The following is a 26,352-nucleotide window of genomic DNA, read 5'->3' on the forward strand; positions in this document are numbered from 1 at the left end:
CCAACGGAGCTAGAACCCATTATGACCTACAAATACCAAGAAAGACAAATACGTGAAAAAAATGTGGCAAAAATCATCAAATTACCGAATATCGGGAGGTACCGTTATATGGGGGCTATACCAAATCATGGACCCATATATGCAATGTTTCGCCACCGGAGCTGGAACCCACTATGACCAACAAATACCAATTTTTAGACAAATCCGTTAAAAGAATGTACCAAATTAATCAAAATATCGAATATCGGGAGGTATTATTATATGGGGGCTATACCAAAACGTGGACCTATACATGCAATGTTTTGCCACACGTACAGGGACCCGTTATGACCTACAAATACCAATTTTCAGACAAATCCGTGAAAAAATGTGGCATAAATCATCAAAATGCCGAATATCGGGAGGTACCGTTATATGGGGACTATAGCAGAACGTGGACTGATATATCTCATTTTCAATACCAACCATCCTAGACACAATACCAATTGCTCTGCTAAATTTTGGCGCTCTACGTCAAATAATGTGGGCTGTATCGTGATTTCAACAGACAGACAGACAGACGGACATCGTTAAATCGACTTAGAATTTTATGCTGATTATGAATATATATACTTTATGGGATCTACGACGAATATTTAAGGATGATACACACGGAATGACAAAGTTAATATACCCTCCTTTCCAAGGTGGAGGGTATAAAAAGGCTCAAAAGAGCTAAAGAGTTGCTTGGCTTGGCCGAAAGTGGTGAACTGCCGAATTTGGTTTTCTCCGATGAGAAAACTGAGGTCAGCTGAAAATGTGCTCCTTCGGTTGACCACCAGAACTCAAGCGCCATCCATGGTGATGGTGTGGGCCGCCATAACAGCCGATGGTCGCTCTCCGCTCGTATTAATCGACAATCGATTAATCGACAAATGTCAATCACTTCAAGCACGCGCTTCTCCAGGAATGGGCCAAAATATCATAGAGCAAAATTCGGGCAGCGTGTGACGGTTTCATTGGCCGTTTGAAGGCTATAATTCGTGCCATAGGTGACCAATTCGAACAAATCTAAACTAATTCTAAAATTTGATGCTATTTCCGACATCTTTAGCTTTCATTCAATAAAATTTGAAAAAAAATGTAAAAATTATGGCGTTCGATTTGTTGCAGTCTTTTATCTCACCCTGTATAAGGAAAATTTAAAGATCCCAGCTTTATTACATATTACTTTAGGTTTTTAAACCGGAATTGACTCAAGAACATTATTATTAAAAGTATGCAATTTTAGTCTTAATCTAACGACATTCGGTTTTATAGCTATACGCGCACACCCTGTGCATTATTGCATACTCATTATTGGGTTCATTCAGTAAGCCCTCCACCATACATAGTATGGAGTTTGACATTCTATTTGTAGCTCATTGATGTACTCATTTTACAATCAACATGGCTTGATAGCCATGACCATCCGTCTATCGGTGGTAATCACACTAGAGTCCAAACGGCATGTCATAGAAAGCTAATATTTTGAATAGAGTTTCCTTTTGTATGTCTGCAGGCCAAGTTCGAATCTCCGAATGTTCGATATTTTGATGATTTTAGTCTCAATTTCAAGTAGACTGGCTTAAAATTCAGTATTGGGAGTACGTACGTTTTTAGTTTAGTGTTTTACTTGTGATGAAGTAATTTATTATATTTTTTCCCAACGACAATTACAAACAACAGATTATACAAAGCTTGCTTATTTATATCGAACTTCAAATAACATTAACCCGGTATTTCAGTTAGACTAAATATGTATATCAGCGAATATATACATGCGTACATGTATATGTTAGCAGCAGAATAAGTAGTGTGTAAAGTCCGCTTTATAATCCGAAAGGACTACAGTATCCATTCATTTAATTATTTTGCTCTGTTTGCTTTTCAAACATTCATTCACTACGCTCTGCAGCATTTTTAAGTGGCCCCCTCATGTATACATAGGCGACGTACGTGTGTGATATACATTTATTGGACTGGTGCAAAGTATTGCTACATATATACATACATACATAGACAACTTAGACATCCATTTGTGTCACTACTTATGCTAAGCTTCTGTTTGTGACCCTATGTTTATCTTTACTTCGTGGTATGTATGTATGTGATAATCTCATCTACTTCTTTGAAGTTTATTTTACACATACATACAGACTTATGCATATATCTATACATGAGTATAGACGTATGTTCTGTTGTACTTAAAGCATCAATTATGATACCTATCCATCCGTCGTTATCTTCCATTCATCTCTACTAATAAACATTGTTTTGGTCATATTATAATTGTAATTCGATTTGTTGTGCGGCGATCCTTAGTTCTTGCTGGCAAGAGCATTTCTAGCAAACTTGAAGACTTGCTGTGAACTTTAGGTATAGGTCAACACTTACAAAAACATTTAAGCATGTGTGTGTACTTTCGTACATACATTACAAATATGCGCAATTAAATGATTTAACTAAAACTAAACTTTAATTTTATAAACTTGGTGTAATTTCTGTGGCATTTGCCATAATTGACCTAATGAGGCATATTCTTTGTTTCGAAAATGTGGTAGCCTGTAGCATTGTCCTTGAAGTTGAAGATGCGATACTGAAGATACACCAAAATATTAGAAAACTGAATTATATGACAAATTTGACAAATGGTCGTCCATTTGTTTACAAATAATATGAACACTATTCTAGGCAGTCAGAATAAAGTTACTCGAGTTATATTTATTTCAAAAACAAGTAAGCAAAGGCTATAGTCGTGCGGGGCCAACCATGTGATACCCTACAACACTACAATATGTTAGAAGCAGTCTTATGTCCAATTCCAATTAAGAAGATTTCGCTTTTGAAATTGTGCCACGGAGCACTGCCCAGAAATTACCCTTAGCATTTTGACCAGTGACATTTGCGCAATATATACGCACTCTGTAGTGCTGTTAATTGTTGTGGTCCATTTTACAGCTAAATATAATCCGATGGTCATCCAAAATGTTAGAATTCTTTCCTGTCCTTAACTCCCTTCTCAGACGTGTCGATTGGCTTCAATTGTGAGATCAGGTAAGTTTTTCTGTTTTTGGTTCATTTGAACCCCTAAATATTTTGCGATCATATTCAAAAGCCAGAGGTCCATCTTTATCTCCAAATTTAGACTCATCAATATGATATGCTTGTTTACGATATTTGGCTATATTCGTCAACGAAATCAGCATAAAAAAGTTCGCCTTTTGTGTATATCGAATAACGCCTGTAAGTACTGTTGGTGTTTTTTCACACAAAAGTAGTGATCGATTCTACCCGCTGTCCCATACTCTATGTTCATGCGAGATTTCGTGTCCTTTGGTTTCTGTGACAATTATAATGGCTGCAAAATCAGGAACATTTTAAGTTCTTGGTCCTCTTCAACCCCTAAAAAAATGCGGAAATCTTTGTAAACAATAACCCTGCTCTTGTGAAAATTTTTGTGAGAATCGGACGATAATTCGGGCCATAATTGCAACCTGTAGAGTGATTACAAATTAACATGGACAGACGGACGGACATACATAGCTAGATGGAATTCAAGCGTGATAGTATGATTTATTTATATTTGGCTGGAACACCGCAAGTGGCTATCGTTGGAGCACTCCAGCGTTTAAATGCGAATAAACCTTTGGTGTCTCAAACCATTGCTCATTACCGTGAAAGTAGTTGCGTAGCCCGACGTCAAGGAAGTGGACGGAAGAAAACTGCAACATCAGCAGAAATTGTTCGAAAAGTAAAGAAGCGACTTGGTCGAAACCCCCGTCGCAGTGTCATTCGGCAAATATTGTAAAATAACCTTACCCAGAGGTCATTGAAGTTCCAAAAAGTGCAAGTACTTACACCGCAACAGAAAGGAAATAGACTCAAAAGAGCTAAAGAGTTGCTTCGCACGTCCGGAAGTGGTGAACTGCCGAATTTGGTTTTCTCCGATGAGAAAACATTCGTTGTCCAGCAGTTTGTAAACAATCAAAACGATCGTGTTTACTTGCCAAAGAGGTCAGCTAAAAATGTGCATCTTCGGTTGGCCACCAGAACTAAAGCGCCGGCCATGAAGATGGGTGGGCCGACATAACAGCCGATGGTCGCTCTCCGTTCGTATTAATCGACCATGGCATCATAATAAATGCCGAATATTATCGCGAAAATATTCTGAAGTGTGTATTGCCTCGGGAAGGCAAACATTTTGGCCGCAGACCTTGGACATTCCAACAGGACTCAGTACCATCGCACTCAGCACGCGCCACCCAAGAATGGTTACAAAATGAGTTTCCACACTTCATTTCCAGCGCACAATGGCCGCGTAACAATGAACACATCGAGAGAGTTCGGTGAATATTTTGTTTCACGTCCTGGACCGGTCAATCAAGCGAGTTAACGCTTCTTGGCTATTTTTGTGGGGCTACCTTAAGCTCATCTCTATACAGACCAGCCCACTTCAATTGATACAGTGAATCAAAACATTGAAGCATTTTTTCGCGAAATACCGGTCACAGCTTTGGAAAGAGTATGCCAAAATTGGACTAAGGGTATTATGGACAATTTGAGACGCAGTCGGGATTACCATTTGCATGAAATAATCTTCAAATATTAAATTATTTGGGCCGTACTATCAATTCAAATTACTTGTTCATGCATTTTTTACAATTCTATGTGTTATTATACCCTCAGCCATATGACTAGGGAGAGAGTAGAATACTTGCCTCATCAAATAACGGTTTTAGACCCTTGGTCTCTTTGAACCAAATCCATTTCAGGACATTTGGAGTCGATCTGAGGGTGTCCGTCCGTTTGTCTGGCTGGTGCGCAAAGTAACTTTCGAAGTGAGAATCCGATTTGATCCAAATTTGGTGCATGGTAATACTATTGTCAAATTTAAATAGAATCCGGATATGGGCAACATCGGTCCACTCCTTTTGGTACCATCCCTACAAGACATCAATTTTTTCATAAATAATAATTTATCTCATAGAAAATGAAGGAATCGACCAATTTTGGTTAAATTTTCCAAAATGGACAATATCGGTGCACTCCATCAAGTACCTCCCCACTTCATATGTACACACATTTCACTAAATGTTCAGAATTTCAAGTTTTTTTTTTACTTTTATCGGAAAAAAGAAAGACGGACAATGTTTACCTCTTAAACCAAAAAATCTTCAAAATCTTTCATTTTGAAGTTTACAGAGGATATTAATAAAACCATTGCACAATGGACCCACAACCAATTTTTGTGTGCAAAAATATTTCAACGTCTCTATGTGTAAACCCTGGAAAGCAATAGTGGCTGCAATACCAGCTCTATCCCTTAAAATCAAATCAAAATAAATCAAATTCAGAAACAATTGCTACTAATAACCAAAGCAATCTACATTTCTGCATGCTTACCAAAAACAGTGATCCAAACTTAGTACCATTTTGTACTTTTCGAACAAATAAAGTACGCATTTGAAAAACCACCATATCTCTATACCAGATACCAACAGAAGCCCCATTTTTCGAATTTCAGGATTTCAGCACTTTTCCTTCAACCAGTACCAAGTTTTGTACTATTTATTTTTTTCGTACAAAAATAGGACGCATTCCAAACACAGATACCAACAATACTTTAAATATCAAATCTCAGAATTTTATCTCTATCCAAATACCCAATTTTGCACCATTAGTATTTTCGAACAATTATAGTACGAATTTGCCACCACCAGATCTCAACACCATACATAAACAGAGACCTCAATATAAACTTTTAGGATTCCAGCCCTACTCCTTAATCCAGTACCAAATTTAGTACTATTAATACTTTTCGTACATGTATAGGACGCATTTCGAACCATCGTCAAAATTCCAAACTTATATACAATCAGTAATCTAAGTATCAAATTTCTGGTTTCCAATCATAGACAACCCCCCAACACCAAATTTAGTACCTTTCAGTACTCATACAATTATAGTGCATATTTCCGAAACCACCACCATATGTCCAGATTAGGCATGAACAGCGACCCTAATACCAAATTTCAGATTGCTGTCGGCAATACTGACTGATTTCACTTAACGTGTTGTTTTACAGATCAGTAGTGGTTTTGGAATATTTAGCCTCCAAGGCTTCAGATGTATTTTATTGGCTTCCATTTTCGGATTTTCAAATACAATACAGAACACTTTCTTTGGTAAAGAAACAACACAACATTGTCATATACTTATAACAAATCTCCCATAAGGGACATAATCCCCCTTGATTTATTGCAAACATAAAATAAGTCTGATAGTAAATAAATAAAAAAATTGTCTTAAGCTACGAAAGTCAGTAATTCTAATTTATTTTCCGCCGCATAAATAAATGTAATTCAAACAAACATCTCATATCGCTATCCTAACAAATATTTACGCAATGCAACAATTTTAATTCAAATTCTTTCCCTTCTACTTGAAGCGTTTTCTTTGTTTTGTTGGCAAACGCTAATTAAAAATTATTAAACTATCCACACTGACGATGGCGGGGTAATTTCCACTTCGCATAGACGACTAATACAAACAAAGTGCATTGAACTTACCTGTATTCCGGCGATGGACAACCCTGGGCCACACACAACAGCACGGCACCTTCATCCTGGGAAACTTGCACATGTGCTGTATGCTCAACAACACTTGGCGATATAATGCCTCGATGAGCTGAAATCATGGAGAGAAAAACAATTTTTAATTAAATTGCATCAAACACTTGACAGGTACTGCTGCTTCTACTACTGCTGCTGTAATCCTTCCATCCATGCAGCTACTGCTCTTCATTAGGATCTCTACACAGAACGTTGTTGGTTGTTGTTGGTTAAAACATTTGCAAGATGTGTAAACAACAACGTTAAAAAGATAATTAGCCAGCTGCTAGTTACTGCGGATGACTTCAGGCATAGTTCATGGATCCGGTAGCTAAGCTTTGGTAATGAATGCAGTCTAATGTAAGTAATTCTGTATTTAGCTACTTTAATGGCACAAACACAATTACAGAATGTTGAATGCAACAATTTTCAGGGATAAAAAAAATGTATGGCAAATGGGCTGCGAGAACTTCCTCACATCCTTCGAGGACAATGCTTTGTAGGTAATGTGAAAAAATCTAGATACTGCAAAATATATTATGGATAATGTGACAAGACAGTTATTTAGCCTTTTATGCGCAGTACTTGAGAGTATCGGAATTCGGTTGATTAAAGCATTCGTGCTGTTAACAAAAATTATGTATTTTGTGGAAATGAAATAGAATGTATGTTACATACAATTTTATGGAGATGGTGAGATAGAAAATTTGGACCAAGTTTTGAAAGTTTACATTAAATCGAACATCATGTGATTTTTTGCAAAAGACTCCTGCAAAGTATAGTTTTAGAAGGATGACATAAAAGAGATAAATATTCCTCATCAAATTTCACAAAGTCACTAAAGACAATATCTCCATAAATGTTGCCAAAAGCCAAGAATATATTTTCTAATTTTTTACACCCTCGTGGCTACAGAGGGTAAATATTGTTTATACGTCAAAAACGTGTCTCATTAAAATCCAAATCCGTTTCAGGACATTGGGAGTCGATCTAGGGGAGTCCGACGGTCCATCCATCTGCCTGACTGGCTGGTGCTCACTATAACTCTCAAAGTCAATATTCAATGGTCCAAACTTGATACTTCGCAATATTATTGTCAATTTTAGATCGAGTTTGGTGATGGGCAATATTGGTCCATCTCTTTTGGTGACTCCCCCACAAAAGGTCGAAATTTTCTCAGAAAAAGTTTATCTTATAGAAGAACAAAAGATAACCCAATTTTAAGCAAACTTTGGAAATCCCAATAGTTTTAGGAAATATATCGGCCCACCATCAATTATCTCCAATGGTCAAAATATTCAACAATCGTCTCTCTTATAAAATGCGAAATAGGAGGCCCATGATCTTCAAATTTTACACATCTCCATCCTATTACAAACACAAGATCTGGTATAAAGAACGGATAGAACGGACAACTCCTTCTGGTACCTCCCCCACAAAGATTTAAAAATTTGAATGATACATAATAGTGAAAATAAGATATATCAGTCTATTCCTTCTGGTACCTCTTCCACAACGGGTCAAAGTTTTGAATAACTATATTTCGCATAAAATGCTAAATTAGCATCTAATTATTTCTAAAGTTCGTGAATTCCAATATTTCTATTAACACAAAATCTGGTATGAAGATGATAGATATTGGCCCACCCCTTCTGGGAACCCGAAACAAATATGGCATATCTAAATATAGCTATCAACCAGGTAATTGATGTGAATAAGAAATTATGATTATCGTGTAATCGAATAAAATTAAAATGAAATGTACCAAAAAATACCAATATTTGTATCTGTCCTACGTGAAGTGGAAACTCACGCATGGTTCAACATTTTCCAAAAATGATCACATATCTGATTATTCTATGACATCTCCGTATGTCATTATAAGCTGAACTCGAAAGAGAAAATTATCCGAAAAACCATTAACTTTGAAAACTGCATATTTTCGAATCGTGAGAAGCCACAAGTTTACTATCGAACCGGTATTCGATTCGAAAGCAAATCACACGATTATGCCTTAACCAACAGTGAACCATTAATCTCCTAGGAATTAAAAAAAAAAAAATCAATGGCTCTAATGACTCTCGGATAAAAAAAAAATTCAATGGTCCTTAAGATTCCAAGATTTTTTTATTGATTTTTAATGGCTACTATTTCATTACTTGTGAGTTTTTATAAACTAATTCTTTAGGGACCCTTTAGAATATTATATGTTTGTATTTATTTTTTAAGGTCCTTTAAGATCCGTGGAAAAATATTTTTTAACGACCTTTATGATTTGTATATTTTGAAAATATTTGTTAAGGTTCTTGAGGCCCGTGGATTGTTTAAAATCTTTTAAGATCTTAATAAAAACAATTAGATGGGCCGGGCCGAACTTTGAATACCCTCCACCACTCGGAACGAATTTTGGCAATTTTCAAAAAAAAAAAAAAAAATAATCTGTTAAAAAATCTATCAAAATCTTAAAAATACCGAATGTAGCCGTTATTTAAGGGTCTATACGACGACATGGACTACATCATAAAATTACCGATGGGGCTATACCAAAACGTGGACCTGCACAGATAATTTTCTGTCATAGGCTGTAGTATATATTACGAACTTTAAATACCAAATTTGAAGCAATTCCGGTGAATAATGTCGCTAAAATCATCAAAATACCGAATAACGGGAGGTTCCGTTATATGGGGGCTATAAGAAGACACGGACCTGCACAGACAATTTTCTGTCAATGCCGGTGAATAATGTGTCTAAAATCATCGAAAAAAACCTAATATCTGGAGGTACCGTTATATGGGGGCTATACCAAAACGCGGGCCTACATGGCCCATTTTCAATGCCAAAATAGACATAATGTACATTTAAGTAACATTTTGTCAACCTATTTCATATCGTTCGGAAGCTAGAGTGATTTTCACAGACGGATAGACGGACGGACATCGCTCCATACTATGGTGGAGGGTATAAAAATATTCTTTATGGACCCTTAAGACTTGTGGTGGTTAGGACTATTGGATTAAAAAAATATCCGGTATCAAGAGCAATTCATCTAATTACTTGCGCTTTGAAATCAGTTCAATCAATTGCAATGGCTGCAGACCAAATACTTTCGAGTCGAGAGCAAACCACTTGATTTTTTTGAGACAAATGAAAAGCAACACTAATCTTTTATGTTTGGTCTATCAATAGAAAACTAATTTTATCAGCAACAACTCAAATAAATCCAATTGCTTCCGCACAGATAGTAATGCAAATAGCTGAGCCCAGAGTTAATTACCAATCCGCACATTTCCAGAAACCATCGTGAACCTAAACATAAGATTTTTTTCGCCGATTTCTACCCCTAAATATTTGATAATCTCCAAAAATAATAGGTTTCTATTCTGACGCCTACCTGTCATGGATACAGAATGCAACATGTAGCGTGATTACAAATAAATATGGGCCGGCGGACAGTCGGAAAGGCGAGATGGAAAGATCCATACCGATCATCGATATATATGTTAAAGTAATTTGAATGTATTAATTTACAACTTTAATATTTCTTGAATACCGTCCGTAAATCTGCTTATTTCATGTGTTGCAATTGCATTCTTATAAAACGATTTCATAGATTACTTGAAAATAATCAATCCTAGTCTTATTTTAAGATTTTTATCTAAATAATCTACAGCTACAAACAATATCCTCATTTATTTACTTACAGTTTATTCTCAGTCTCGTGGGCGAACTGACAACAACCTGACGTGTCAGTCGATGCATGCTCCGGCAACGAAACGATTGGGACTCGTCACTCTCCTGCAGATTATGAATAAGTAATTCACCGGTGGGTAGGAGATGAAATTTGCCATCTGTAATAAAAATTGCAATAAACTTATTACGGCATCATTGACAAGAATTGATTAAAATGTAATATTTATTAGATTTATGTTGATGTGTGTTGACTACATGCATAGTATATATTGAGAAGATATGTCATTCGTAAGTATTTATTTGTGTAAAATGTACTAAATAATGTAATTTATTTCTCACAAAATTGCACATATATATATTTTATTAATTTACTGTGGAGGATGTTTTATGAACTAAGACCTAGAAGCGTTTAAGGATGAATTGACAAAAATTATTAAGTTTTTTTTTTGAAATGCATAGAATAGTATTTTTTGGAGAACATCACGAATGAGTTCAAAAGACTAAGATTATTAATATGCATATTGGGTTTTATACCCTACGTAAGAAAGTGGCATTAGCATTTTCAAATCAGTTGTTGCTCTTCGTCTGTTGTTGTTGTCTGCCTCTCCGTCTGTCTGTTGTAGTCATTAGAACAACTGGATATGAATTGCCAACAATTTGGCACATATGTAGCTTTTATTCAAAGAAAGCTCAAGTTAAGACTACATATAATGGTATCGCCCAATTAAGGATTTTCTACAGGCTTTAGCTACTTTTTTCCCATCCACTTAGCCAATAATTTGACATTTTTATTCCCTTGAAAAAGGAAATCTTATTTCAATAATGGTCAATATTGGTCATATTTTTTGTATAGCCCCCTAAAAAGTAGTAATTTGGCATTTTAGTTTTTTTTTTAAGGGTAGGAGCACTTCTTGGGCAATATGTCATAGAATGGAGGGTACATTAAGTTTGTCATTCCGTTTGTAACACCTCGGAAAATAATTTGCAGGACTTTTGGTATTCAACATTTGACACATACTGCAACCAACTTCAGACTGCTGTCATTTCTAAGCCACTCGTCCGACAGCTGTTAAAATTATTCCAGTGACAGCTCATTATATTGTTTACAAGCGTACAAAAGCATTCGGGTGAGAATTTTCCAGAAAAAATGTTATTCGTGATGGAATTCAAGCGTGACTATCGTTAGAGCACTTGATACTGGTAGCGTAGCCCCACGTCAAGGAAGTGGACGGAAGAAAGTAGCAACATCAGCAAAAATGGTTCGAAAAGTAAAGAAGCGATTTGATCGAAACCCGCATCGCAGTGACCGAAAAATGGCTCTGAACTGAACATGTCGCAATGTTCCATTCGACAAATATTGAAAAATTAGCTCGGGGTAAAGCCATTAAAATTCAAAAAAGTGGAAGAACTTACACGTCAATAGAAAAAATAGACTCAAAAGAGCTAAAGAGTTGCTTCGCTTGGCCGAAAGTGGTTTATTTCCGAATTTGGTTGTCTCCGATGAGCAAATATTTGTTGTCCAGCAGTTTTTATACAAACAATATGGTCGTGTTCACTTGGCATAGAGGACAGCTGAAATTGTGCACCTTCGATTGGCCACCAGAACTCAAGCGCCGGCCATGGTGATGGTGTGGGCCGCCATAACAGCCGATGGTCGCTCTCCGGTCGTATTAATCGACCGTGGCATCAGAAGTAATGCCGAATATTATCGCGAAAATATTCTGGAGGGTGTATAAAGGCCTTGGGCAAACATTTTGGCCACAGACCTTGGGGATTCCAACAGGACTCAGCACCAACGCACTCCGCACGCGCCACCCAAGAACGGTTACAAAATGAGGTTCCTCGCTTCCAACGCAAAATGCTCACCAAAATCTCCGGATACCAATCCGTTGGACTATTGTGTCCGGAGTATTTTGGAGAGCAAGGTTGGCACTAAAAATACCAAAGTGTGCATCATCTCAAGCAAGCGCTTAGCCGGGAATGGGCCAAAATACCGCAGAGCAAAATTCGGGCAACGTGTAACGGTTTCATTGGCCCGTTGAAGGCCACAATTCGTGCCAATTCGAACAAATCTAAACTTGTTCTAAAATTTGATGCTATTTCCGACATTTTTGCTTTCATTCAATAAAATTAAAAAAAAAATGTAAAAATTATTGGGTTTGACTTTGTTGCATTTCTTTTACCTCACCCTCACCCTGTATGCAAGTGACGTTTAATGGGGCAAGTGCTTGACCTATAGAGATTTTCAATGACAAAAGCAAACCTAATGAGTAAATAATTCTCATCCACTTGGTAATGCAAGCGCAACTTTTTTTGGTGTGTGATACAATGAGACAGGCTAATGCGGGGTGTTAGCAAAGAATAGTTGGTAATTTTTTGAAACGTTTTTTTTTTTTTTCACACCGACTAACAAAATCGTGGGAAAATCTTTTGGACTGGCTCTCATTAAGTTGAGTGGTCGGTAGTTCATTTACACTGGGGCTTCAGTTCATTCCTCCGCAGTATCTTCGCCCCTAGTTCCACAAGAGTCTTTGGCTCGTTGTTCCGTATCATAGCTCAAACATCTGAATATCAAAACTGGAATCGCCAATTACCTACAAGACATCGTAAGAAAAACAGCAGACATAAAATTCTGTGGCGAAGTCCGTCCGTCTATCCGTCTGTGGAAATCACTCTAGCTTCTGAACGCATTGAAATAGTTTGATAAAATTTAGCTCAAATGTATATTATGTCTGCAGGACTTTTGGTATTTAAAATGGGCCATGTAGGTCCCCATATAACGGTACCTCCTGACATTCGGTATTTTGATGATTTAAGCGACATTATTCACCGGAATTCTTTCACATTTGGTACTTGATTTTGCAAATGGATACTGCAGCCTTAGACATTAAATTGTCTGTGCAAGTCCAAGTCTTCGTATAGCCCCCATATAACGATACCCCCGATATTCGGTATTTTGATGATTTTAGCCACATTATTCACCGAAATTGTTTCAAATTTGGTATTTGAAGTTCGTAAGGGATACTACAGCCTAAGACAGAAAAATTTCTGTACAGGTCCATTTCTTCGTATAGCCCCCATGATTTCAGCTACATTATTCACCGACTTTTTATACCCTACAACACTACGTGTTGGGGGTATTATAAGTTTGATTGGGCCAAAAATTATGTAACACCTCGAAATATTGGTTTCCCACATAGGAAAGTATATATAGATCTTCCTATCTCGCCGAGCTGAGTCGATCTAGCTATGTATTAGCATTACTGCAGGCGATATCCGAAATACACAAAAGGCGACCTTCTGTCTTGTTTATGCTGATTTCATTGACGAATATAGCCAAATATCGTTTACAAGCAAATCATATTGATGAGTCTAAATTTGGAGATACAGAGGGGCTTCTGGCTTTTGGAGATGATTGCAAAATATTTAGGGGTTCAAATTACCCAAAAACAGAAATGTTTTTCCGATCACACAATTGAAACCAATCGATACACATGTGAAGAGAGTTAAGGACAGGGAAGAATTCTAGCATTTTGGATGATCATTGGATTATATTTAACTGTAAAATGGACTACAACAACTAACAGTACGACGGAGTGCATAAATATTGGGCAAATGTCTCTAGTCAAAATCCTTATTTCAAAAGCGAAATCTTCCAATATGGATTTGGACATAAGGGGGCTTCTAACATACTGTAGTGTTGTAGGGTATGACATAGTCGGCCCGCACGACTATAGCCTTTGCTTACTTGTTTAGTTTAGCATTTGAATATTCTAATAGCTTATGACAAAATTTACCTATGAAGGTCTATGTCGTCGTATAGACCCTTATATAACAGCTACATTCGGTATTTTTTAGATTTTAACAGAATTTTTAACGGATTTTATTGTTTTTGAGAATTGCCAAATTCGTTCCAAATGGTGGAGGGTCCTTCTTTCATATTGCTATTAATTTGGATAAACATTACACGATTTATGAAAATTGATTGCGATTTCATATTCATAAATCGCTCAGTGAAATTCCTCATTTCTCCAAATGCCTGCCCATCACAATTTCTATTTAATATTTTCATTCAAAATACTCTTTGCCTTGCTCCAAAAATAATATTCTCGAATTAATCAATTTAGTCGACGTGCTACGAAACGTGCACTTAAACGAATGACGAATTATTTATCACAATCTTGGTTGGCACAATCAAATAAATACCGGATATGGGGTTTTGTCATTGTCTAGTGCTCTCTGCCAACGCAGAAATCATAATTTTGCCTACAAACATAGACACGCCTCGCCATGCCGCTCGACAACTTCAAGAAACGTACAAATTTGTAGCTCTTTTATGATTCATATCCTGGCAGTTCTTGTGTAAAATGAATAAAATCGTTGTGGCTATGTGAGTGTGTGTGTGTGTGCAATACAAATGTTCGAAAAAAGAGGTCCTTGTACGTGCTTTTTTATGCGCCGCATACATAATTTAATATACGAATGAATAACGATAACTACAAGAATGAGTGTGTGTGTGTGTGAGTGTGTGAGCGAGTGAGTGTTTTTGTGTAAAAGAGAGGGAGAGGGGGAACACTTACCGCCTTGCAATGATGGATATATGTAGATAGCAGGTTCATGAACCCATGAGACCACTCGAACCAATTCCTTTACAAATGTCGGTACTACACAACGCAAAATGGCGGTGCAACCTCGAGATGCAGATAAAACTTCAACATCAACCTTGTAAGCTTGTGCAACGACTGCGGAGAAAAGAAAGGAAGAGTAGGAAAAGAAAAAACAAATACCACCGTACGTAAATAGGCGAGCAAAGAACACAGAAACATGACAGGAAATGTGTTGCAATAATAAAAATGAATGTCGAATACATTGGTCGAACGTTGTCGGTGTTTGCCACATGAAAAAATGTGGAAAAAAACATAAATAAATCTCGAAACACAAAATTGAATGGCATCGCAAATAGATTCAATTAATTATCGAATGTAATTTGTTGGCGGCAACTACCACCAAAAATGGCATAACACCGTGTGACCAAACATAATGACAGCCACCACATCATGCACACATTCTCCATATAATGAGGATGGCTTCGTACTTACCAGCCCTGACTTGCACATCACGGGAAACTACGCGCCCAACACTGTTGCTGGCAACGCAACGATATATTGTGTTGTGCACATCCTGATGATAGGCGGCAGCCGGAAATGGCAAAAGTACCAGAGTGCCATTGCGCAGCACCCGGCGTACACCATGAATTTCCGTTACGGCGGTGCCGTCTGCATGCACCCAGTCGATGGACGGTTGAGGGCTGCCCGAGGCTGAGCAATCCAGCCAACCGCCCGAGGAATTCGAGAACTCAACACGTCCTGGTGGTTCCATGACAAAGCCCGGACCGCGTAAATGTGTTTCATAGACTTCCGCCAGGAGAACATCTGTAGCAGAGAGAGAGAAAGAGAAAGATTTAAAAGACAAATAAAATAAAAGAAAATAACACACAAAATATAATAAAAATGAAATTACTGACATGTTAAAATTTTTATGTTGATGATATTTTTTATGGTTATATGTGTGCGTAGTAATAAAAACAACATACTTATATGGAAATGTTTATTTTTTCAATGAAGTACGGCATGAGTCCTCTGAATAGAGAAACGAGGAGATTTGATGCTAACCAAGAACAACAGCTGTGGCAATATATTACCCAATTCACCAAGATTACATCTTTAAACCTTCCAAAAAAAGCTTAGCAGAAATTGAGCTACGGAATCGTCTTTTTGTATCCTATTTATTCTTTTACAAAATATTGACTGAATCATTAGGAATATCAAAAATTGGTAAATTTGAGGCTACATAAATATCGAATAAAATCTCTCTGAAACTTTCCGAATACCGATATGGGATATAACGATACATCGCATTTTTATTGTCAATCATCCCAGAAAATATAAATTTTCTAATCTGCATATTGTAAGTTTAATATGCAATGCCATGATGCCAACCTGCTTATTTCCAACCCATTTTAATTAGACGTCTTTGGAATCTTCAGCCTTAGTAACAATTGATAATTTTAACAAGACGGGATTAATTGCGAAAATGTTTACCATTCTATTTTGGAGTCACCTCTTCGATCCATCCATAGTAGGCAGGGTATATCTGTAAGTTTGTAATTCCGTTTTTGGCACCTAAATATGTACATTTTAGCTTCTGAACGAAATAAAGTAAATTAAAAAAAATGTATACTATGTCTGCAGGACTTTAGGTATTAAAAATGGGTTATGTAGGTCCACGCTTTGGTATAATTCCCATATAATGGTACCTTACTATTTTCGATATTTTCGTGATTTATTCACCGGAATTGTTTCAAATTTGGTATTTGAATGTCCTACTGGATACTACAGCCTATGACAGAAAATTGTATTTGTAGGTCCACATTCTCGTATAGCCCCTATATGACGGTATCTCCCGATATTCGGTATTTCGATGTTTTTAGCGACATTATTCATCGGAATTGTTTCAAATTCGGTATTTGAAGTTCGTAATGGATGCTACTGTCTAAGACATAAAATTGTCTGTACATGTCCACGTCCTCGTATAGCCCCCATATAACGGCACCTCCCGATATTCGGTATTTCGACGATTTTATCGACATTTATTACCGGAATTGCTTCAAATTAGGTATTTGAGGTTCGTAATGGATACTACAGCCTATGACAAAAAATTGTCTGTGCAGGTCCACGTTTTTGCATAGCCCCCATATAATGGTACCTCCCTATATTCGGTATTTTGTAGCTAAACATTATTCAAAGAATTTTTGAAGTTTCGCATTTGAATATTGTAATGGCTTATGATAAAAGTTACCAATGCAGGTCCACGTCATCGTATAGACCCTAATGTAAGGGGTACATTCCGTATTATTAAGATTTTAGCAGCTTTTTTTACAAATTTCAATTTTTTTTTTTTTAAAGTTTGCTAAATTCGGTTCAAATGGTGGAGGGTATTCAAAGATCGGCCCGACCGAACTTAAAGCTATTTTACTTGTTTGATATACTAGCCGCGCAACCAAAAAAGCAGGAACATTGCAAATTTAGTGCGCATACATGTCCTTGGGAGCTATTACTTGTAATAGCAAATGCAAAGCGTAAAGAAAACTGCAATATTTTAAAGTTGAACGGCATTTTAATTGCTATTCATTACTGTTAGTCTAGCACCATAGCAAAGGTTTATTAGGTCTCTATTCCTTAATAAAAATATTATTCGAATCTGAACCAGTTTCAGTACAATTAAGTAACATTTATTTTTAGACAAAATTCCATCACACATTCCAAACTTTATTGAAACTTGAATTTTACAAATCGGCCAAAATATTTAGATGGGTGTTATATCCAAATCTGAACCAATTTCGATATAATTTGCAAATTTATTTTTGTACCCGATTTCATTACACATTCCATATTTCATTGAAGTTTGAGTATATAGTGGGTTTGTACATATATCAAATAGATGACGTCGGACGAAAATAATCTGAACGATATAAAGTAAATTAAAAAAAAAAATACTCAAATGTATACTATGTCTGCAGGACTTTTGGTATGGTAATGGGTTATGTAGGTCCACGCTTTGGTATAATTCCCATATAATGGTACCTTACTATTTTCGATATTTTGGTGATTTATTCACCGGAATTGTTTCAAATTTGGTATTTGAATGTCCTACTGGATACTACAGCCTATGACAGAAAATGGCTGAATAGGATCCTTTATCCAAATCTGAACCGATTCCAACATAATTTCCCACATTTATTGTCCATTAAACATTCCATATTTAAAAAATGTATCTATAATCGATCAATAGATATGTGCATACTAAATCTAAATGTTTGGATGTACCTCCGATGCTGATGATATATCTCCAGTTCCAAGTGAAATCTCAAAAATGTTAAATCTCAAAAAATTAATATTCGGAAATTTTAAAGTAAATCTGTTTAGCTGTTTTTGAGTCCATAAATTACAAACAATCAAACCATGGTAGTATTTCGAAGGTAATCATGCAATCAAAATTTAAAAATTTTCTCAAAATTATATATTTGACAACACGTCATTGCCAAAATATATATTTAAAGCTCCATTGCATATTAACAAAACGGATATGGGAACCTAAATTACAGAAAGTGCTGAGATGGGCATTCTCATTTGAAATGCCTGTATCACCTTAGTTTTACCATGAATCAAAGGTACAAACATTTTTCTCTTTTGTAGATATTGACGAGCAAGTTCGTACTAGAATAAAGTCTGCTTAGTTTGTGCCAAATCTGTTTAGATACAGCTATAGCTCGCATATAAATATTTTGTCCAATTTTATATATAAACCTCCTCTAATATACGTTCAATAGCAATGATTTTTTTTTTAATAAAATACAACTTTAAAATTTTGTGGAAATCGATTCAGATTAAATATAGACCTAACACAATATAGAGAGGTACTATTATATGAGACTAGACCAAAACGTGAACCTGCACAGACAATTTCCTGTCATAGGCTGTAGTATCTATTGCCAACTACAAATACCAAATTTGAAGCAATGTCGGTGAATAATGTCGCTAAAATCATTAAAATATCAAATATCGGGAGGTACCGTTATATGGGACCACGTTCACTTTTCTGTCTTAGGCTGTAGTATCCACTACAAACTTCAAATACCAAACTTGAAACATTTCCGGTGAATAATGTCGCTTAAATCACCAAATTCCGAAAATAGGGAGGTACCATGTATGAAGGCCTCCCCCCCTTTAAAGTTCACAGCAACATCAAAACTGGTTTGCTGTTGCTCACACGCACACACAAGTCACTTAAAAAAAAATGTTCTACTCATTTTCACTTTTAGAGCAAACTCTATCTATAATTCTGCTCCCACTCTAATTTTTCAAACAGGTGTGACTCAGGAGTGCTTCCACACAACGCAAAAGAGTGAAGAGTAGACTCCGTAAAAAATGTCCACTCTTTAAGCAATCCTCACTCGCGAGCAAGTTTCGCTCCCGAGTGAAAATGAGCAAATCTAAGCTCTGAAAAAAATTAGAATTTATAGAATAAAATTTTCTTCAAAATTTTGCACATCTCAATATATATGGCAATCTTAGATACTGCGTAAATTTCGCAGAGTTTGTTGGTGATTTAACTTTTTTTGGTGACTCTGGACAAAAATTGGAGAAATCGGTCAGATAATACACTTTCAATGAGGTTGATCCTGGGGCATCACCACATCAATTACAAATAATACCCTGACCACCTTGTGGTGTAGGGTATGAAAAAAATGGAATGAAATGGCTGTCGGAAGTGCATAAATTGTCACCGAAAATAATTTCTTCTATATTTCAACTATAAATTTGTCACATCTTTAACTTATTCTCTATAGTAAGATCAATTTTGAAATTTTATTTCTTTTTCTCAACCATTTATCATTCAATGACCATGCCAACATTAACATGCATTTGCGTAAATTCATTTCAAATCCCAGACAATAAAGCTGCCAGTAACAATAATTCACAAAACTATTTCGCCGCATGTGGTGTGTGCATGGTCTTCGAAGAATTGCATAGAAAAACAAAACGAACACTCATCTTTAAAAGAAAAATGGAATGCACATATTTCCTTTTTTTTTTGGGAAAATATTGCCAAACCGGAAATAGAGGAAAAACGACAAAACCACAATGTATATATAATTTTATTTGAGATGTTCTTAAATGTCAAACGAAACAAAAAAGTGATGCACTTCACTTGTGTGCTACGCAAACATGACCACAAAAAATATCTAATGTCCTGGTGTGAAGGAAACGTCATAGAATCACACCACTTAAATGTGGTTGAAGTTGAAAAAATGCAAACGACATTCCAAGTTTTTCGTTCGTAAGCAGGAGGCTCAGTTGGCAAAAACGGCAACGAAAAGTGTTGCAAATGTCTTTCAAATGGGTAAAAATAATCTTAAAAAAATAAAGTAAATATAATTTTTAGAAATTGTATATCATAAAATGACATTTGAATAATAATTGTAATACTAAAACCTATTGATATTATAATTTCATATTATATTTATATATTTTTTACGTTTTCAGGGTCAATTTAGTATACAACAAGTTGGAATACAGGGTGAGATGAAAAGACTGCAACAAACATCATATTGCTGTGATTTCTAAGCCACTCGTCCGATAGCTGTTAAAATTATTCCAGTGACAGCTCATGATATTGTTTACAAGCGTACAAAAGCATTTTGGTGAGAATTTTCCATAAAAAATGTTGTTCGTGATGGAATTCAAGCGTGATAGTGTGATTTCTTTATATTTGGTTGGAAAACCACAAGCGGTTATCGTTAGAGCACTCCAGCATTTAAATGTGAATATATCCTTTGTGTCTTGTACCATCGTTTTTTACCGTGATACTGGTAGCGTAGCCCGACGTCAAGGAGGTGGACGGAAGAAAACAGCAACATCAGCCGAAATGGTTCGAAAAGAAAACCAGTAAAGAAAGTCTTAAAGTAAGGCGGACCGACTTTATGATATCCTACACCACTTTGCTAATTTAGTAGAGCTCCACATAACAATTAAAAGTTTTTTATGGGAGAATTCAATCATACACTCTATGATTATAATCATAAAGTTCAAAGGACTAAATATGCCGAAGCATTTGTATCTTTTAAATTCGGACTTGTTTTGCCCATTTGGTGCAAAATTAATTTGAAATCGAATAAAAATATATATGGGAGCTATATCTAAATCGGAACCGATTTCAATAAAATTTGACAAAGATATTTCTGAGCAGTATTTGATCTATTTCCCTGAATATCGTTGTTACGGAGTGCATATTACGGCTGTAGGTAACAAATATAACAAATCGGATGAACAGTATATAAGGGAGCTATAGCTATATCTGAACTGATCTTCATCAAATTTGACATACTAACTTCTAGACTCAATTCCGTCGCCAAATTTCCAAATTTCATCCCATTTGGACAAATATTAGAAGTTTGGTGCACAATCAAATGTAAATCGGACGAAGTTATATATGGGAGCTATATCCAAATCGGAACCGATCCCGATAAAATTTACCAAAGGTATTTCTGAGCTGTATTTGATATATTTCCCCAAATATTGTTGTTACAGAGTGCATATTACGGCTGCCGAGGACAAAATTAACAAATCGGATGAGCATTTTATTTGGGAGCTATAGCTATATGTGAACCGATTTCGATCAAATGTGGCATACTTATTTTCAGACCTAATCTGGTTGTATGTGAAAAATTCCATACTATTCGGACTGATATTACAGGTTTGGTGCACAATAAAAAGCAATTCGGACGAAGATATATATGGGAGCTATATCTAAATTTTGACTCCAATTTCAATAGGGTTCGTCCTTGGGCCAAACAAATGATTTGTGCAAAATTTCATCTGGATAGTGCAATAAATGCGAACTGTACTTTGTTTACAAAAATACATGGGCAGACGGACATGCAAAAATCGACTGAGAATGTGATTCTATGCAGATCATCAAAAGGAACTATGTGTCTATCTCGTTTCATTTTGCCTGTTACAAACAAATGCACAAAGAAATAATACCCTGACCACCTTGTGGTGTATGGCGTATATGTATAAAAAGCGACTTGATCGAAACCCGCTTCGCAGTGGCCGAAAAATGGATCTACAACTGGACATATCGCATTCGGCAAATATTGAAAAAAGAGCTCGGGGTAAAGCCATTGAAATTCCAAAAAGTGCATGAACTTACACCGCTGCGGAAAGAAAATAGACGCAAAAGAGCTAAAGAGTTGCTTCGCTTGGCCGAAAGTGGTGAACTGCCGAATTTGGTTTTTTCCGATGAGAAAACATTCGTTGTCCAGCAGTTTGTAAACAAACAAAATCATCGTGTTTACTTGCCAAAGAGGTCTGCTAAAAATATGCACCTCCGGTTGGCCACCAGAACTCAAGCGTCGGCGATGGTGATGGTGTGTGCCGTCATAACAGCCGATAGTCGCTCTCCACTCGTATTAATCGACAGTGGCATTGAATAAACGCCGATTATGATCGCGAAAATATTCCGGAGGGTGTATTTTGGCCGCAGACCTTGGACATTCCAACAGGACTCAGCACCACCGCACTCAGCATGCGCCACCCAAGAATGGTTACAAAATGAGGTTCTTCGCTTCATTCCCAGCGCACAATGGCCACCAAAATCTCTGGATACCAATCCGTTGGACTATTGTGTCTGGAGTATTTTGAAAAGCAAAGCTGGCATTAAAAAATACAAAAGTATTGATCAACTCAAGCACGCGTTTCCCCGGGAATGGACCAAAATACCGCAGAGGAACATTCGGGCAGCGTGATGCTATTTCCGACATTTTTAGCTTTCATTCAATAAAATTTAAAAAAAATGTATAAATTAGGCCTTTCATATTCCGAGTTGATTTATGAAGGTCCCTCTGTATATTTTTGCAGCAAAGAAGAGGTTGCATTTATTGTGAAATTGGCTGTAATGTGAAGCCTTTTGTGGGAAAAAGGGTCTCTTATTATCCAAATTGCACCGTGCTAAGTTTCAGGAAAATCCAAAAATTTCTTCTTTTTTTTACCCTCCACCATACTATGGAGGTTATATTAACTTTGTCATTTCGTTTGTAACTGCTCGAAATACTTGTGTCAGTTTTTTATCTCACCCTGTAAAGGGCCTGCCCGACTTGTGTTTTGTATTCCTTACTTGTTTCATACGCATTTTTTATCCAAACTCAGCAAACAGAGAGAAAATTGTACAAGGTGACAGTATATATTTAGCCTAATTAAATAACCTAATTTATCCTAATCATGTATCACACATTGTGTAACAGTAAAAATTGTGTATATTATTTTTTCCTGAGAAAATTGATGTGCTTTTGGTACTGAAATCTTATTAAACGACGTCATAAAAAAGAGAATTATTGTTTGTTCAAGCCTGTAATAAAATTTTTACTTTAAAATTTTATGTGCCATAAATTTTTTGCGTTTTAATGTTTAATGCGGCCGTCATTCTCTTGGCATACACAAAGCATTGCAGACAGCATGTAATTTAAAAAATATCAAATTTGTAGTTTCAAGAGTTTTAATCCCATTTTTGTAATTTTTATAAAACAAATTTTATTTATTATGAAAAAAATAACAATGTTTTGCAGGGGGAGAGGAAAATATACTGTAGTTTGGCAATTGGGACTTTCAATTTTGGATTACATTTTTTTGACACATTTAGATCTGTTGCCGAATCCGATGCGTTAATGAAAACAATAATTTAATCTTTTTGGAAAATTTAAATTGGTATTAACATCATTCTTCTAAATTATTGTTTTCTAGAGGAGTCTTACATAAACTCATATGAATTAGGTCTTTAACTCTAAAATGTGTTCTTAATGTTTGAAAATTTCTGTCGTGTAGACAAGATGTAAACTTTTGATGAATTCTAAGCATATAGAAGGATTTTCTGACACATAATATGGACCAGTTTGACTTGCTTTGATACGGTTTGAATAGACTTTCCAAAAAAGGGTAGGATTGCCAAAATAATCCTTGTATTGATATCAGTGACATTGCCGAAGACACAAAGCACAAAACAAAAAAATCTGAGATTCCAAGAATTCTTAATCCAAATATTTAAAAAAATGTAGGGAAAGAGCAATTTCAAAACTCGTTTCGTATCTTTTTAACCCAACTATAAAAATCTTCTGGTTTTTTCTTTAAATTAAAATTAAAATTAAAAAAAAAAAATTAAAATTTAAAGTTTGTTGCACTGTTCTATGAGGCAAAAAATCAAGTTTATGTAACATTTTCGACAACGATACTAACCAGTTCCCAGTTTTAAGGCGTCTGTTATATTTTCTAATTAAAGCGGCTTCATTTTAATTCTTCGATTTTTTTGGGACAACTGATTAGCAGGCTGTTTCAAGTCATTGAGTATATAACGTCATGACATCGACGAATTAACTGGTAAAAATATTTTTATATTTTTATACCCTACACCACAAGGTGGCCAGGGTATTATGGCTTTGTGCATTTTTTTGTAACAGGAAATAGGAAAAGAGATAGACCCATAGTTCCATTTGATGATCTGCATATATCACATTCTGCGTCGATTTATGCACGTCCGTCCTTCCGCCCGTCTGTCCATTCACTTTTACAAACAAAGTACAAACCGCATTTTTTGCCCGATCCAGATGAAATTTGGCACAAATATTTTGTTTTTTTTTTTTTTTTTTTGACCCAGGATGAATCCTATTTCAGATAGTCGGTCAAAATATAAATATAGCTCCCATATATTTATTCGTTCGATTTGCATTTTATTGTGCACCAGACGTGTAATATCAGCTCTAATTGTATGGAATTTTACACCTACGACCAAATTAGGCCAGAAAATAAGTGTACCAAATTCGATGGAAATCGGTTCAGATATAGCTATAGCTCCTATATATTATTCATCCTTAATTAACACTCTGTAACATCGATATTTTGGGAAATATATCAAATACAGCTTAGAAATTCCTTTGCTAAATTTTGTCGATATCAGTTCATATTTAGATATAGCTCCCACAGAATTTTAATCCCGGCGAAATCGTAAATAGACGATCAGGTCAATTCTGACGGTTACGCAGATGCCGATAATAAATATATTGATATATAGCGAAATATATACAATGTATATATACAAAGGAGGGGGATATTAGCTATAATGCTTATATCTCAAGAATGGCTGGACCGATTTTTAAAAATGTTGTCAATTCAGAATGCCCTCTTGGCATAAAAGCACAAAATCTAAAAAAATCGCATAAAAAGATGCCAATAATTATGATAATATAAATTTTGTAGTATTTTGTGACATTTTCTAATTTTTTAATTCGCATGGGATTTTTTCTACTTGATTTATTATTTAGAAATGTATATTTTGTAATATTTTTTCACATTACAACACAGGTTGGGGTTATTATATAAAGATTGCAATTATCGTCCGATCCTCACGAAAATTTTCATAAAGGTAGGGTTGGCTCAGAAGGGCTAAGCCTATTATTTTCAAAGATGTCCGCAATATATTTAGGTTGAAATGGACCAACAACTAAAAATGTTCCTGATTTTGCAGCTATTATAAAGGTCTCAAATAGAAACCAAAGGACACGAAATCTCTATGAAGTTAGAGTTAAGGATAGCAAGTAGAATGTACCACTACTTTTGTGTGAAAAAAAATACCAGCATTACTTACAGGCGATATCCGAAATACACAAAAGGCGAACTTCAGGTTTATTTATGCTGGTTTTGTTGACGAGTATAGCCAAATATCGTAGACAAGCAAATCATATAGATGAGTCTAAATTTTGAGATACAGAGGGGCCTCTTGCTTTTGGAGATGATCGCAAAATATTTAGGGGTTCAAATGAACCAAAAACAGAAAAAATTTCCTGATCACACAATTGAAGCCAATCGCCACGCCTGAGAAGATACTTAAGGACAGGAAAGAATTCTAGCATATTGGATGGCCATTGATTATATTTAGCGGTAAAATGGACCACAACTACTAACAGCATGACGGACTGGGTAAATATTGGGTAAATGTTCCTGGTCAAAATACTAAGGTAATATCTGGACAGCGCTCTGTGACATAATTTCAAAAGCGAGATCTTCCAAAATGGATTTGGTCATAAGGGGGCTTCTAACATATTGTAGTGTTGTAGGGTATCACATGGTCGGCCCGCACGACTATAGCCTTTGCTTACTTACGACTATAGCCTTTGCAATACGCATAGCTTCTAAAATTAATAAAACTTTGCGAAAACCTCAACTTATATATATATTTTTTCGTCATTCGTGTTGTCTACTATCTACTCCTGGTCTATACCGAAATTTGGACCTATTTCAACAGTTTTTGAATGATGCCATCTGTCGGCTAATAAAACAAACTGCCGATAAACGGCAAATTCAATTGGAAAATCTACAAATCTTCAATCTGGTGGTTCTGTTATCCCATTTGTCCCATT

At 35.9% G+C, this 26,352-nt stretch overlaps 1 protein-coding gene across 2 annotated transcripts in view; it reads right to left on the reverse strand.

Annotated features, from left to right (window-relative positions):
* Positions 1-26,352, reverse strand: part of LOC101899228 (cell adhesion molecule Dscam2) — a 143,628-nt gene that overhangs the window by 96,738 nt on the left and 20,538 nt on the right. For both annotated transcript variants that reach the window (XM_059131921.1, XM_059131922.1), the window contains exons 2-5: positions 15,425-15,757; positions 14,906-15,067; positions 10,337-10,483; positions 6,591-6,708 (exon numbers count right to left, since the gene is read on the reverse strand). In XM_059131921.1, coding sequence (XP_058987904.1) covers positions 6,591-6,708; positions 10,337-10,483; positions 14,906-15,067; positions 15,425-15,757 — 760 coding nt within the window. The remainder of the gene's footprint in view (positions 1-6,590; positions 6,709-10,336; positions 10,484-14,905; positions 15,068-15,424; positions 15,758-26,352) is intronic.

Source organism: Musca domestica, unplaced genomic scaffold (genome assembly GCF_030504385.1).
Source record: "Musca domestica strain aabys unplaced genomic scaffold, Musca_domestica.polishedcontigs.V.1.1 90, whole genome shotgun sequence".
Lineage (NCBI taxonomy): Eukaryota > Metazoa > Arthropoda > Insecta > Diptera > Muscidae > Musca > Musca domestica.